Source organism: Miscanthus floridulus, chromosome 8 (assembly GCF_019320115.1).
Source record: "Miscanthus floridulus cultivar M001 chromosome 8, ASM1932011v1, whole genome shotgun sequence".
NCBI lineage: Eukaryota > Viridiplantae > Streptophyta > Magnoliopsida > Poales > Poaceae > Miscanthus > Miscanthus floridulus.
In genome coordinates, this window is record NC_089587.1 from 5,427 (window position 1) to 20,908 (window position 15,482).

At 51.5% G+C, this 15,482-nt stretch overlaps 3 protein-coding genes across 9 annotated transcripts; 2 read left to right on the forward strand and 1 right to left on the reverse strand.

The window, feature by feature from the left end:
• The first annotated feature begins 312 nt into the window (after positions 1-312).
• On the forward strand, positions 313-4,268 carry LOC136475453 (sucrose:sucrose 1-fructosyltransferase-like). The gene is made up of 3 exons (XM_066472924.1): positions 313-853; positions 1,569-2,473; positions 3,211-4,268. The coding sequence occupies exons 1-3, from the start codon at positions 379-381 to the stop codon at positions 3,901-3,903; spliced, it is 2,073 nt and encodes a 690-aa protein (XP_066329021.1). The 5' UTR covers positions 313-378; the 3' UTR covers positions 3,904-4,268.
• A 975-nt stretch (positions 4,269-5,243) lies between these two features.
• LOC136470798 (uncharacterized) lies at positions 5,244-9,081 on the forward strand. 7 transcript variants are annotated; one of them, XM_066468527.1, is made up of 11 exons: positions 5,244-5,378; positions 5,994-6,169; positions 6,271-6,552; positions 6,689-6,799; positions 6,935-7,025; positions 7,155-7,265; positions 7,388-7,465; positions 7,754-7,840; positions 8,063-8,113; positions 8,209-8,424; positions 8,548-9,081. In XM_066468527.1, exons 2-11 carry the CDS (start codon positions 6,057-6,059, stop codon positions 8,689-8,691), a joined length of 1,284 nt encoding a protein of 427 aa, XP_066324624.1. In that variant the 5' UTR covers positions 5,244-5,378; positions 5,994-6,056; the 3' UTR covers positions 8,692-9,081. The 7 variants fall into 7 exon arrangements, with proteins under 7 accessions (XP_066324624.1, XP_066324623.1, XP_066324625.1 ...); XM_066468526.1 differs by having other exon boundaries at positions 5,246-5,407; XM_066468528.1 differs by having other exon boundaries at positions 5,246-5,407; positions 6,020-6,169.
• A 1,252-nt stretch (positions 9,082-10,333) lies between these two features.
• LOC136470799 (RING-H2 finger protein ATL79-like) lies at positions 10,334-11,248 on the reverse strand. Its single transcript, XM_066468532.1, has one exon. It carries the CDS (start codon positions 11,115-11,117, stop codon positions 10,512-10,514), a length of 606 nt encoding a protein of 201 aa, XP_066324629.1. The 5' UTR covers positions 11,118-11,248; the 3' UTR covers positions 10,334-10,511.
• Positions 11,249-15,482: the final 4,234 nt, after the last annotated feature.

The window sequence follows — 15,482 nt, forward strand, 5'->3', positions numbered from 1 at the left end:
AGTATGCATATGGAAACGGTGATGGGATCGAATAACACGGGCCCCAGGAGACAGACAGTTGGAGAAATAATTAGTCCAATGGGGCGGTGCCATGTGCTGGACAGCATCACAGCTGGAGGTGGTGGATCTTTGCTAAAAAAAAGAGCTGGAGGTGGATCGGATCGGATCGGATCGGATCGGATGCCGAATACAGCACCAGGCCCGGACCCGATCCGACCCATCAGAGGTGAGGAGAGGAAGAAGGAGAGAGCGGCATGAGAGGAGAGCGGAGGCACCGATCCAACCAACTATAAATAGGATAGGATCCCCAGTGCCTGCTCTCCCTCCCTCCCTCATCGCCGCCGTCGTAACCGTCCTTCCGATCCTCTTCCGTCGGCAATGCAGACCCGGGACACGATGGCGCCGCTCCCCTACTCGTACACGCCGCTGCCGGCCGCCGACGCCGCGTCCGCCGAGGTCACCGGCAGCGGCGGCAGGAGCAGGCGTAGGTCCCTCTGCGCCGCGGCGCTCGTCCTCTCCGCCTCGCTGCTCCTCGCCGTGGCCGCGCTCGCCGGCGTCAGCCTCCGCGTCGCCGTCGTCCCCCGCCCAACGACCGCGTTGGGACAGACGGCCGGCGTCAGCGTCGGGATGCCAGCGACGACCTCGTCGACGAGGAGCCGCCGCAGCAGCAGGGGCCCCGACGCCGGCGTGTCGGAGAAGACGTCCGGCGCGTGGAGCGGCGTCGTCGACGATGGCGGCAGGCTCCGTGCTGACGGCGGCGGGAACGCGTTCCCGTGGAGCAATGCGATGCTGCAGTGGCAGCGCACGGGATTCCACTTCCAGCCGCAGAAGAACTGGATGAACGACCCCAATGGTACGTGTGTGTGCGCCCGTGCCCGCATTATTTATTCATTCATTTTGATTTTGATTTTGATTTCTGTTCAAATCCATGCAGATTAGTACAAATCATCACCGCTGCATTTGCATTGCATCCAACTGAACATTTTGTGAGATTAGATTCATTTCCCTTCACGTGCTGATCCAACGAGGCACTAGGACCCACATGCACGCACCCCTTTTTTTTTTTTTTTTTTTTTTGCTCATCCACATACAAATTCTGGATACCCGGAAGGCCCGGGATTCCATGCAATGCAACCACCAAAACCGACCGTTGTTTATTGCGCTTTTCTTTTTTCCCTTCTCGTGCGTGCGTGGGCCCTTAGCGGGGGCCTACCACGCACACCACGTGTGCTGCTGTGTTGTCTGGTCCAAGTCGTCGTCGTTGGGCTTGGGCCACCGATTTCGTAACATTATATTATATTATAGAGTAAAAACTATGTTCATTCTTCGAATAGTAAAATTCGATCAAATCTATGAACACATACATATATATCGATTTTTCATGTTTGCTTGATTAATTATGCAGCTGTGAATTTTACCTGATCTGATGGCATGCAACCGAAATTACGCAGGGCCGGTGTACTATTTTAGTTTGAATCTATATATTTTCATGCATGTTTGATTGATTATTAATCATCCAGCTTTCACCCTGTTAACCTGATCTGATAACTGATGGATGGCATTTGCAGGGCCGGTGTACTACAAGGGCTGGTACCACCTGTTCTACCAGTACAACCCAGACGGCGCCATCTGGGGCAACAAGATCGCGTGGGGCCACGCCGTCTCCCGCGACCTGATCCACTGGCGGCACCTCCCGCTAGCCATGGTGCCCGACCGGTGGTACGACACCAACGGCGTGTGGACGGGGTCGGCCACCACGCTCCCCGACGGCCGCCTCGCCATGCTCTACACGGGCTCCACCAACGCCTCGGTGCAGGTGCAGTGTCTGGCCGTCCCCGCCGACGACGCCGACCCGCTGCTCACCAGCTGGACCAAGTACGAGGGCAACCCGGTGCTGTACCCGCCGCCGGGGATCGGGCCCAAGGACTTCCGCGACCCCACCACGGCGTGGTTCGACCCGTCGGACGGCACCTGGCGCATCGTCATCGGCTCCAAGGACGACGCCGAGGGCGACCACAGCGGCATCGCCGTGGTGTACCGCACCAAGGACTTCGTGCACTTCGAACTCCTCCCGGGCCGCCTCCACCGCGTCGCGGGCACCGGCATGTGGGAGTGCATCGACTTCTACCCCGTCGCCACCCGCGGCAAGGCGTCCGGGAACGGCGTCGACATGTCCGACGCCTTCGGCAAGAACGGCGCCGTCGTCGGGGACGTGGTGCACGTCATGAAGGCGAGCATGGACGACGACCGCCATGACTACTACGCGCTCGGGAGGTACGACGCGGCCGCCAACGCGTGGACGCCGCTCGACGCCGAGAAGGACGTCGGCATCGGGCTCCGCTACGACTGGGGCAAGTTCTACGCGTCCAAGACGTTCTACGACCCGGCCAAGCGCCGCCGCGTGCTCTGGGGGTGGGTCGGCGAGACCGACTCGGAGCGCGCTGACGTCTCCAAGGGATGGGCATCGCTGCAGGTACCACCTTGCCATCGTTTTCTCCTGTATTTCTTTCTTCTTCTTCTTCTTCTTTTCTATTCATTTCTTGTGCGCTTTTGCCCTGGCCTGGGATCCACAGAGGAGACACGTAGGAATGCAAAATTATTTCGAAGATAGGAAATCTTGTGGTCTCTTGGGTTACACCGTGTCGCCATCATGCTTCTCCCGCCCATGCTTTGCTGGGCCAACCGTTTCTTGCGTCCATCTCCAAACAATAACATTAGAGACAGTGGGCTACCTACCTACCTGTTGCTGTTGGTACTTGGTACTGCTATATTGGAGTAGACTAGTGGTTGATATTCATGTGCGACCATGTGCTGTGGTCGCATTGCAGCACTGGCATTACGTACCCAACTAGTTAGTTATGTTAGGCTGGGATCATTGAATATATTTTGTATACAGGAAAAAGAGCTGCCTTGTTTTATTTTATAAACAAGAAAAAGGGCGGCCTTGTCTGCTTGTATATCGCTATGGATTGAATAATTCAGCAGCATAATGCTGCCAATCAATAGGTGAACGAACGATATACCCCACACCTATCTAGCAATCTTGATTATGCATGCATTTGTATTCTAGTGTATAGTTATACATTGAGTCTCATTAATACCAATAATACAAACTCAAACTAGTACCAGTAGATATTAATAACTGTTTAACAACATACGACGTGTGTAGTAATACTAATCTTGTTGGTTGATTGATGTGAACGAGCGCAGGGTATCCCCCGGACGGTGCTGCTGGACACCAAGACGGGCAGCAACCTGCTGCAGTGGCCCGTGGAGGAAGTGGAGACGCTGCGCACCAACTCCACCGACCTCAGCGGCATCACCATCGACTACGGCTCCGCGTTCCCACTCAACCTCCGGCGCGCCACGCAGCTGGACATCGAGGCGGAGTTCGAGCTGGACCGCCGCGCCGTCATGTCGCTGAACGAGGCCGACGTGGGGTACAACTGCAGCACGAGCGGTGGCGCCGCGGCGCGCGGCGCGCTGGGCCCCTTCGGCCTGCTCGTCCTCGCCGACAAGCACCTCCACGAGCAGACGGCCGTCTACTTCTACGTGGCCAAGGGCCTGGACGGCTCGCTCACCACGCACTTCTGCCAGGACGAGTCCCGCTCCTCCAGCGCCAACGACATCGTCAAGCGCGTCGTCGGCAGCGCCGTCCCCGTGCTGGAGGACGAGACCACGCTCTCGCTCCGCGTGCTCGTCGACCACTCCATCGTCGAGAGCTTCGCGCAGGGCGGAAGGTCCACCGCCACCTCGCGCGTCTACCCCACCGAGGCCATCTACGCCAACGCCGGCGTGTTTCTGTTCAACAATGCCACCGCCGCGCGCGTCACGGCCAAGAAGCTCGTCGTCCACGAGATGGACTCATCCTACAACCGCGACTACATGGTCACGGACATCTGATGATGCCGCGGCTGATGATCCGTCGTCCATCCAACCCACCACTGCACCCAATTTTTTGAACACATACATAGCAAAGCATCTTCTTGTACCTATCAATTCCCTTCTTTCCTTGCTTGCCTCTCAAATTTTGTTATTTCCCTGCCATATTTTTTTGCTTTTCTTCTTCTTCTTCTTTCTTCTGATTGCTACTATTCCTGGCTATTTATCGCTCGTCGAGGCCTAGCTTCCAGTTGTACTAGTAGGTATCCAGTGGAAGACGCCACGTCGATGCAAGGCAAGGCTACATATGTAATAATGTAGCCTGTAGTTGTACATGTATGATGGTGTACCACCACCAATGAGTTATAAATATAAATGTTTTTAGCTCCAAATTTCCAGTGCCTCAAGATTACCAACACATGGTAACATGCATTCTGCTGCTCAAGTTAGTTAACATGCATGGACAGCTGTTTCAGAGAGTGGAGAATGATGGTTTCAGACTGGAGAATGATGAATGAAGGTAATGCAGAGAGATTCTGCAAAGACTGCATCCAATGTATATGCTGGTTTGATCCAGCACTAGTGACAAATACTGATCTGACCTGAACATGCCATGATGTTCTGTGCTGGCTCCATCTTGTCTTGAGAGTTGTTTGATTGATGCCGTCCTCACCTAGCAGACTGCATCCTCTTTCTTTCTTTTTTCTTTTTTTTTTACAACAAAACAAAAAAACCCCTTCAGGGACCCCAATCCAACCTAGGTGCACATGCCAGTGAACACGAAACTACACACAATCCATCATTCAGCTTCCTATCTCCCTATAGAAAAACTAGAATTCTCATTCAGCAACGGTCCATTTCCCAAATTTCCAGTCATTGACACTGTAGGCAATTCTAAATTTAGTTGCTATTATCTTTCAATCTTCAGAGTACTTGGTTCACGCATTTGAGTTTTCATAGCCAACCTGCACCTATTTAACTCTGAATCCCAATTCCCACCATGCATGACATGGTTTTCACAGTTTATGGCATGTACCCCCTGTTCTTTAATTTCGCAGATTTGGATTAACAAAATAAAATTACTAGCAGAAAATGAATAGCATACAGCCAGAGACACCCTCTGTGGCTCAGTGATAAAGTGATGAAACTGTACTCGGAGAGTAATAATGTACTCCATTAGAAGGTAGTTGCGGGTGAATCGCATGTACAATTGGGCTGGTGTCACCAGCAGGCCGCAAGTGTGCAAGTCCAGCCTTTGGGCTTCACCAAGTCACAATTCAACCCCCGCAGGCCCATCTCTGCGACAACCCAACCCACGTCGTCTCTGTCGCTGGGTGCTCTCGCGGCTCGGTTCGCCCGCCGCCCGCCGCCCGCCGCCCGCCCCCTTCTCTGTTCTTTCTCCCAAGTCCCAGTCCCAACGCACAAAGGCGAAACCCTAGCTAGCGAGCTTACGACGGGCGACAACCGAGGCGAGTCTCTAAGTCGCCATCAAGGAGGTAGGGAGTCTAGGAGAGCCGGGTTTCAGGTTGCTGTTGCTTGCCTCCCCTTCCCTAGCTAATGAAATTCCCCATCCATTGTTTCTCTACTTCAGTTGAAATATACTCGTGGTTTCTCTTAATCATCCTAATCCTCAGTTATATTTACAATTATTTATGCCACATGTTGCACTACAATTTAATTACAAATTGAAGTGGACAACAAGACACTACCATATCTGTAATGTAATACTCCAACCCGGTCAACCTCCTGTACAATGAGCAACAATACTGACTAGGAACTGGCTGGGAGCGTACCAATTGACCAAATTGATTCAAACAATTGGGATGTCTTGCCGCCTAAAGAGCATACTCTGTATTTTCATGGGTCCAAACCAAATAAAAGGCCATAATTATCCACAGAGAATGAATGATATACAAACACAGTAGGCTCAAAGTTCTTTTGTGTCGCTTGTCGCTTCATGTTTTATCTAGTCTGTTATACAACTATTAAGCACCGCATGTTTTTGTAGGTATTTGATCTGGCGCTATTGGTTTAGCTTTGGAACCTAGTTTTTTTTTTAACCTATAATTGTTGCTCCTACTCGTATTGATACACCGGCTTCGCCGCTGTAGATTTGATTCTCCTGTGTGCAAGTTAGGTGGAGCGAGCGCATTCACAAGGAAAATCAGAGACCAATGAAATTACAACAGCAAGAATCAGCAGCGGAACAACAGCAAGGGGGAGAGGAACAGCTCCCCGAAGATCTCCTCCACCACTTTGAGCAAATCCTCCATGATGACCCCCTCATGTATGCCTCTTTTTTTCCTCGTCCATTTGTTTATTCCAGTTCAAGTTCCCAAACCAGAGTTTGTTAATTTCTTCCCATAAAAAAATATATTCTATTCACAGCAATGAGGTGGGGTTCGTGCACCCGACACAATTTTACTCACTAGATTGCCCCCAAGATGGCGACTCCGCCTCCCAACCTCCAGAGTTCCATCACACAAGATGCTTCTGGTGCCGAGACCACAAGCTGGCCATCTCCGCTGAGATCCTCCCCAAGCTTTACCATGCTGCCCGTGATGCCTACTGCAACGCAAGAGATGCCCCACAATCGCCCACTCATCTCTTGAGGCACACCAAGGCACTACTCATACTTTGCCCTGACCTACTCACCGCATGGAACTCCAGGTATGCAATGCTGTCAGCCTGTCACTCAATGTGTGCTTGGTTGCATTTCTCACCTTTCCTTCAATTGAGTACCGCAAGCTCCATGCACCGGAGGGAAGGAAATTGGATTCCACATGCTTTTCTTGTTGTCCTGCAGGAAGATGGTGCTATCAGCGGAGTATGATTTCACAAAGCTCAAGGATGAGCTGCAATTGTGTGCCTTGATCCTTTCCTACTCTCCAAAGAACGAGAGCACATGGAGCCATAGGTACGCCCCATCTTGCACTTCTGAAGCCAGCTTTCTTGTTGACCTCTTTCTTTCAGACAATTCCTATGTATTTGGAGCTGATTTTGATATAATAAAACAAAACTGCATAGAGTTTAAAATAACTGTCTGCCACAGGAGATGGGTGATAAAACAAGTTGCTGAGCAACATCAAGATATGTTGGAGCTTATAGGGAATGAATCCATACTGGTCAAAGAGATAGCAGAGGTTATAACTCATGAATACTTGCTTATTCAAGCCGCTAACAGTGTCAATTTGACTGAGCTCGCCATATTATAAGTTACAATGTTCCATGTTGTCTATGTAACTGGTAATTAAACTTATACACAAGTACAGGTACAGATAGTACGCACAAAGATAATTTTATGCCTTCTACAGAAATCGAAAATGAACTATCGCGCATGGAGGCATCGATGTTGGCTTATTCCTTACATGACAAGGAAACAAGTGAGGATAAACAATTCTTCGAACTCTTTGAAAATTCTTTCTCTGTGATTCTTAATCTTGTAACCGGACTTCCTAGCTACAGAATATCTGCTTGTCAGTTACCAATACTCTGTTTTCTGAAGGTGCTGGATGAACTGAAGGAGTCAACAAGATGGAGTGAGCTACATGTTGCTGACAACTGCTGCTTCCACTATCGAAGAGTTAGTAGATTCCCTGTGGTTGTAATTAGTATTGTATAATACTTGAAGCAAAGAATTATTTATTACTTGACAATTTTCATATTGACCAGTAGCATCTTTTAAGAGCTGCACAATATGTCTGCAAACCAATTTGCAGAGCTTTTGAATTCACACCCTGCTTTAGACTTCATGTTATTTTTGGACTTCGGTTCGTTGAAATTCCTAAAGACAGTATAGCACATGTATCCTGTTTGCTAACCAATCTGATTGACCACACATGTACTTACCTGCCTTGTTGCATCCTTGCAGTCCCTGCTGCTTGCACTACTAGACAACCGCCTCCGGAATGGAGAGGATTCCCTTAGTTGGGAGTCAGAAATTTGCCTGCTATGGAAGGTATGGTGTATTCGTTTAAAAGCTAGTTACTTTTCGCTACAGTTATTTGAAATCACTTCAGGCATCATATCCTCTCTTTCCGTTATGAATGTGATACAAAACAGATAACAAAGGATCCATGTGCATATCATTGTGTTTTACAACATTGCTTTTCTTTAGGCAATGGTTAATTGATACCAACCCATCTCGGTGCTGCAAAGTTGATTGTATATGACCTGACAGGAGGAGCTTAGGTGGGATGAGATGCTGATCAGACGCTACCAAGGGAGAGAGGTTTGAAAATTAGCCTGCCGTTGTTCTCCCACTTGTGATTCTTGTTGGTCGAGTGTGTGTTTGTTTATACTAGCTGCGGTGGTGTATTGCTGCAGTCGTTATGGAACCATCATCGGTTTCTTTCACACTGGTGGATACAGCACTTGCTCACTGTTGAAGAAAACTGGCCCTCAACGAGATCCCAGATGGATATGTTTGTCATCCAGGAGATACAACTGCTGTCAGAGTGCCTGCATGACCCTGTGGATGAGTTTGGGGAGTCACGTGTCCAAGCAGAGCTTTCAGCACTCTACATTCTGTGGATAACAAAGGCAATCAGCAGCTGGTTTTACCCAACTTGCTTGCTTAGTATTGTGCATTTGCTAGCATAGATTCTTGCCCTCTCAGGGGTTTAGTTTTAACAGGGAAGTTGCTGCGTGTTTTGTTGGATGCAGCAAGTCCCAGCTGTGAAAGGAAAGCTGGAAGAGAGGCTGCATTCCGTTTCCATGGGGAAGCTGAAGGACGTGCTGGCAGGAGCCTGCAGGCCGGAGAAGAGGTTTTGGATGAATTTGCTCGGCCTGGCTGATCAATCCAAGTGATATACATGGTCTTTCATGTTGAGTTTGAGCCTTCGCGTTGCCAATGAATCAATGATCAACACGGGTGGATGCCTCCGTTGCGCGTGCCCTGAGGGACCAGGCGGAGGGGAGGGTGGACCGAAAATGACATGGATGGATTGGGCCATCGGATCCAGCTTATGTTCTAGCGCGCGCACACCGCACCCTGACTGAATCAACCAGACACCGATCGATCGAGTGGTACTGCAGCTGATGATGACAATAATATAATAACAACAATGCTGATAGTTATTGTCATCTGCATGTTTCACTCAGAATAGACTTTATATTTATATACTTGCATGTATTTTCTTGAACTGCAGTTATTTTGGACAGTGAGTATTTCCTCGGTTTCAAATGCTGAGTTGTTTTGGTTTTGTTCTAAGTCAAGTTTCTTTAGTTTTGATCAAATTTATAGAAAAATTATATAAACATATATAAAATTAAATTAGGTTCATGAGATGCACCATGTAATATATGTCGACAGCATATATAATTGTTTAACATTATGGATATTGATATAGTTTTCTATAAGTGTAGTTAAATTGAACAAGTTTGATTTAGTACAGACTAAAACAAACTTAGAATCTGAAACGACGTGGTAAATTTCAAGCAAGCACTCGCGTAGTCGTGTCTGTCATTCAATCCGTCCGCATTTTTCGTAGACGAATCAAGATGACGGCAGCTGAACTACCACAGTGACGGTATCGATCATTGATTGTTCTCAATCAATAATATAGCTAATCTCATCAGGCCGTGACGACGCTGAGAATGTAATTAAGCAATCCAACAAAATCGAGGGATAGAGACGATCCACGCCATGCCGTACAGGCGGTACAGGGACCACACCGTGACCACTGCATCGATTTCAGGCTTTCTAGCTGATAATCTTGAGATGGAACAACTGAAATATGTCTACATAATGTATTTGTTTAATGTTACTATAGAAGTTAATATATTTTTCAAAAAAAAAAAAGAACAAAATTAGAGAAACTTCGTTTAGAAAACGAAAATGACCTTTTCGGAATGGAACAAAATCATATTAAAAAAGTGTTTCGTCCTTATAGTTATTTAATTTATAGCAGCTGACATGATCGTAACAGAATGCACAGCTTCATTCATCTTAGTTGATACATTTTAGAACCAAACTCTTATCATAACTAGATGCATACTATGCTAACTCCAATGAGCATGGATCATGAGTTCTCAGTAAAAACTGCTATGACTCTTATGCTTAGGGGAGTGAAGGATAGACCCATCAGGGGAGAGAGTGAAGAATGGAAGGATAAATTTTCGCTCTTTAATACTTCATCCGTTTTGTCGAGATACATAGCTTTTAATTTGGAACGGAGGGAATATTAGTTGTATAGATATAGATATATTATTTAGTTTCAGGTGTGCAATATATATACTATCATATTAGCAGTAGCTAGATACTCAATCAAGGTTTGGTTCAATTGATGAACTTTAGTTAGCTTGTTGTGAACTTGTGATCAACATAGACATTTCCAAAATGAAGGAACTTGTCTGCAACACCTACTTCAAGCTGGCCAGGATCAAAGGAGAACACTAACAAGCAGCAAGAGAAACCAACAAGGAGACTAATGCATGGCAACACAGAAGAAACAATTAACAGCGTATATATATATGATGATTGATTAACACATTATTAATCACACTGCCTCTGCTCGATCTCCTCCGCTGAAAAAATATTTGCAGATGCAAAGAGAAAGAAGCACCGACACCTGCTGCCAAGAACAGCAACAGCGCCGCTAGCTGCTGGCCAAATTGAGCGAGCCTTTTCACGACGACGATGGCCCGGCGGCCTCAGGCTGCGCGACCGCCGCAGGTGATCCGGCGGCAACAGCGGCCGGCGCGCGGCAGGTCGGGCAGGAGGACCGGCGGCCCCCCGCGAGCCAGCACTCGATGCAGCGCGCGTGGAAGCCGTGGCGGCAGGCCGGCATGACGCGCACGGCGTCCCCGTCCGCGAACTCGGCGAGGCAGATGGCGCACTCCGCCGCGGCGCCCGCCAGCTTGGTGCCCGCCGCGGAGTACACCAGGGCAGGCGGCGGTGGCGCCTCCGCGGCCGGCTTCTCCGGGTCGGAGATGCTGGCACCGCTGTCCCTCTGCCCGGAGCTGGAGCCGGCGCGACCGCGGCGAGCTCGGCGGCTGCGACCGAGGAGGTAGCGCACGGCGGCGTTGAGCGCCAGGGCGAGCGCCAGCGCGGTCAGCAGGGCGGCCAGGATGACGGCCATGTTGCTGGCGAAGTCGCCGGCGCCGGAGTAGGGCCCCCACCGGTTGGTGGCGATGCTGCTCGTGGCAGCCGCGCCGGGGTCAGGGTGGCAGCTGTTGGGCTCCGACCGGTGGTCGTGCTCGTGCTCGGCCTGCCCCTGAGGCGCCATCGCCATGGCCACCTGCTGCAGGCTACTACTGACCTTGGTGTTGGACTGTTGATGAGGTTGTTCCTTCCTTTTTGACTAGTTACCTCACTCGCGACTCACCATACCAGCAGCAGTAGCCGGTGATCGGTGATGCTGAGAACGTAGTGAACAAACCAACAAAGCGAATCGATAGAGATGATCCATATACACCATTCGTACAGGTGGTACAGCACAAGAAAGAGACCCATGCATGCATGAGCAAGAGGGGCCACCATGCATGACCACCGGTCTAGTACTAGGAGCGCCCACGGCATATCTATCCATTCTAGCTAGCTAGGATTTCTTTCTAGCTAATCTCGATCGAGATGGAAGTAGCGTAGGGATGTGGTCCGTGAACCTACGGATAGACTTTATTTTTGGGTGACCCACAGAATAAGATTCTATTTACAAATTTGAGAACTGCTTGCATCCCCAATTGTCGAAGATGATGTTACGAAGACACCATGCACCAAGCTGCCACATCATGGCAATTCCTCTAAAAATGCAACTTCCAAAGGAACTCTTAGCATGTGAATGAAACTAGTAGGGTTGTGGCAAGGATGCAGCCGACGAAAAGGTGAAGAATCCTCTTATCTGCTATTGCACGTAACACACTCATAGCTTGGCATGACCATGTACACCAGTAGAGAAACGACCTTCGATCCCACCTTGAAATTTGGCTTTAGTCTCGGTATTTTTCGCGCCTGAAACTAGAGATACCTTTAGTCCCGGTTTATAGCTCTAACTGAAACTAAAGATCTCTGTCCAACAGCTACTGCGGCAGGCTTTTGCTGCAGGGGACCTTTAGTCCCGGTTGGAGTTATCAACCGGGACTAAAGGTTAACTTTTACTCCCGGTTGGTCTCTCCAACCGGGAGTAAAAGTCTACTCCCGGCTGGAGGCTCTGTCCGGGACTAGGAAGGGACCTTTAGTCCCGGTTTCTGTCTCCAACCAGGACTAAAGGTCCCCTCCTATATAGCCCTTGTTCCTCCCCGAGCCCGAGCCACTTCGAGCTCAGTGTTTGTCGGTGTTTTGGACAGGCGAGCCCTCAACCAACTAGTGAAAATGTACTGCGTGCCCCTAATCCCAGATGGTGATGCAAAGAGACACAAGGTTTATACTGGTTCAGGCAATAGGTGCCCTACGTCCAGTCTGAGAGAGCAATCTTGTATTCCTTGCACCGAGATACTCGTAGCAGGGGTTTACAAGCTGGACAAGAGAGGGAGCTAGTCCTAGGTCTCTGCGTGGAGCGGCGTGGATTGCTTGAGATATTGATCTATTGCAGTGAGGCAGAGTGCGTATTACAGAGTGTTGCGCGTTGCTTGCGCATGTGTCTGTCTGAGTGATGTCTCCGCCTGTGTGTGCGTGCCTATGTGTTTCGTGAGTCCCCCCCTTCTAAGCGGCCCCGGTCACCCCCTTTTATAGTCGAAGGGAGGCGTAGGGGCGTTACATGGGGTTGCTACGTGACGTTGCATGAACAAAGGCGGCATGTCCGAGCCCTGTAGCTTGTCACTGTGGCGGCATGGTCGGTGAAGCGGCCTTGTCCTCGGCGTACTGGAGCGACGCGTCGGTCACGCCTGATCCTGTGCGACGTGGGAGCTTCTGTGATGGCTTGATGCAGGGCATGGCGCATACTGTGAACGACGTGCCAGTCGCTGTACGTTGACAACGTAGAGAGCCAAGGCCCAGTTGGTGCCGAGACCGAACCATCGGGGGGGGGCTCGGCGGGCGCGAATCCTGAGGCTACCGAGACCTCGAAGCGGGTAGCCGAGGCTCGGAGGGAGCAGTTGGTCCTGTACGCTGATTCTGAGGCTACAGGGACCCGGACATGACTCTTCACGCCGCGCCGTCCTTGGAGCAGGTGGGGTTAGGTAGCACAGTGCCGCATAGGTGTCAGTCATGGGCACAGTGCCGAGCACAGCAGCCGGTAACCCCTGCCCCGTCCTGTCCCAGACAGCATGGTGTTGATGCGACTCCCATCTCATCGGTCACTCCGCTGTGTCGAGCCATCGTTCGGCTGACGTCGTGGGAGTGGTTGGTCGCGTTAGTTGGACGTGACGTTCTGTCAGGGAAATTGGTCGAGGCAGAGGCGACATGGTTGTCGCCGAGTTGGCCTCGAGCGAAGCGGAGAATCGGCACCTCGTCCGAGGCCTTACGTGCGGGGCCTCGAGCGAGACGGAGAATCGGTACCCCGTACGAGGCCTTACGTGTGGGGTCTCGAGCGAGACGGAGAATCAGTACCCCGTCTGAGACCTTACGTGCGGGGCCTCGAGCGAGACGGAGAATCGGTACCCCGTTCGAGGCCTTACGTGCGGGGCCTCGAGTGAGACGGAGAATCGGTACCCCGTCCGAGGCCTTACGTGCGGGGCCTTGAGCGAGACAAATAATCGGTACCCCATCCGAGGCCTTACATGCGGGGCCTCGAGTGAGATGGAGAATCGGTACCCCGTCCGAGGCCTTACGTGCGGGGCCTCGAGCGAGACGGAGAATCGGTTCCCCATCCGAGGCCTTACGTGCGGGGCCTCGAGCGAGACGGAGAATCGGTACCCCGTCCGAGGCCTCATGGTTTCATTTTGGGCCGAGCCCGCTTTGGGTGGACCCGGATTTTGTTTCGAGGTGGGCCGGGCGGCCCAGCCGAGCCTCGGATAAGGTGGGGGTTTGCCGGTGGTTGTCTCGTGGTTTTGATTTTTACAGGGTCTAAGCAATTTTTTGGTTTTTGCTTAGGGGACCCCTTTTTATGGTACCCGACAGTAGCCCCCGAGCCTTGGGGAGAGCGTGAGCGCTCTTCCCGAGGTTTTGATGAGACTTGGCTTGCGGCAGCTCCTAGCGGGATGGTGTTTCGTACTCAAGGCCTCGGTGGGTGCGCGCGAGCACACCCGCCTGGTGTAGCTCCCGAGGCCTTGGAGGAGTGGATTTATTCCTCTAGGGACTTTTCTTTGAGCGAGGGGTTTTATCGCGTTTGCCGAGCCCACGAGTGCGAGTTCGGGTTGCTGGGTCTCGGCTTGGTTGCAGGAAGAGCCCCTAAGCCTCTACGCAGAGCAGGAGGGTGATCAGGAGTTTCCCTATCTTTTTTGTGCGGTCCTCACATATCCTTTTCGTTCAGAAGGAGGGTGGAGTATGCCAGGCTACCCTCGGTGGGCGCGAGTAGTGACACCTCCGATGAGCTGTTATCGGGTAAGTCCAAGTGGAGGCCCATGCCCCATTTGATTGGGGTCGGCAAGTGGTCCAGAGACGCACTCCAAAAGTACTAGAGGGCTTCTCTAGTGGGTCCCAGGGCTGTTCAATTAGCCCCGGGGGCTCGATGTCTCCCTATGGTGGGATCCCATTTAGAGACCTCCCTGCTAGTCTCAAACACGACTTAGGGCATCCTGAGCAATTGCTTGCTCGGGCCTCAGTCATGTACGGGCTCGCCCATAGTCATCCTTGACTCTGTTGTCCTAGGGCGGCTGTCGAGACCCTCGGGGGCTCAGCCTTCGAACCCCTGGACCGTAACGGGCTCGGTGCCTAGTTCCTTAGTATAAAAGGAATCGGGTGGGGGATATTCCCCTCCCATCGGCTGACAATGGCAGGCGCGCCTTTTGAGGTGGTTTCTCAGGGAGACGGAACGGCTCCTACCGTCGCTGCGGTTGGATGCGACGTGATGTCTGCGGATGGGACGTTACTGTGTATGCGCGGTTAATAAGGGAAAGGCGGACGCGTGGGTGGTTTAATCGGATCCGGATTAACTGCGCCAGATTAGAGGGAAACTTCCCCGATTTCGTCGTCCGCCCATTTCGCCCCCTTCCCTCATAAATACGCGACGAGCCTCGCCCCTCCCCTCCTTACCTTTCCTGCATACGTTCGACTTCTCTGCCCTCGAGCGGTTGCTAAGAACAGAGAGCACCGGGGAGAAGAAGGGAGAAGGGGGAAGAGAGAGAGAGAGAGAGAGGGATAGCGAGAGCTCGCCTTACCACCGTAGCCGCCTTCTCCACTACATCCATGGCCGGCGATGCTGTTGTCGTTCAGGTGGACCCTTGGGGTCAGTCCGACGTGTCTTCGGCGATGCTGTAGTCGCTTGTCGATGACGGCCTCCTCCGCCCAGTTACCGACCCCAACAGACCAGAGTGGATCGCTCCAGGGCGAGCCAGAGCTGAGGCCACGCGATGGCTACGTCGTGAGCTTCGTGGCCTTCCACGAGCACGGTCTCGGCCTGCCGGCGGACCGGTTCATGCGGGCGCTCCTGCACTACTATGGCGTGGAGCTCCACAACTTCAACCCCAACTCCATCGCACAGGCGGCCATCTTCGTCACCGTCTACGAGGGGTACCTAGGCATTGCCCCCCATTGGGAGTTGTGGCTCCACCTCTTTCGGGCG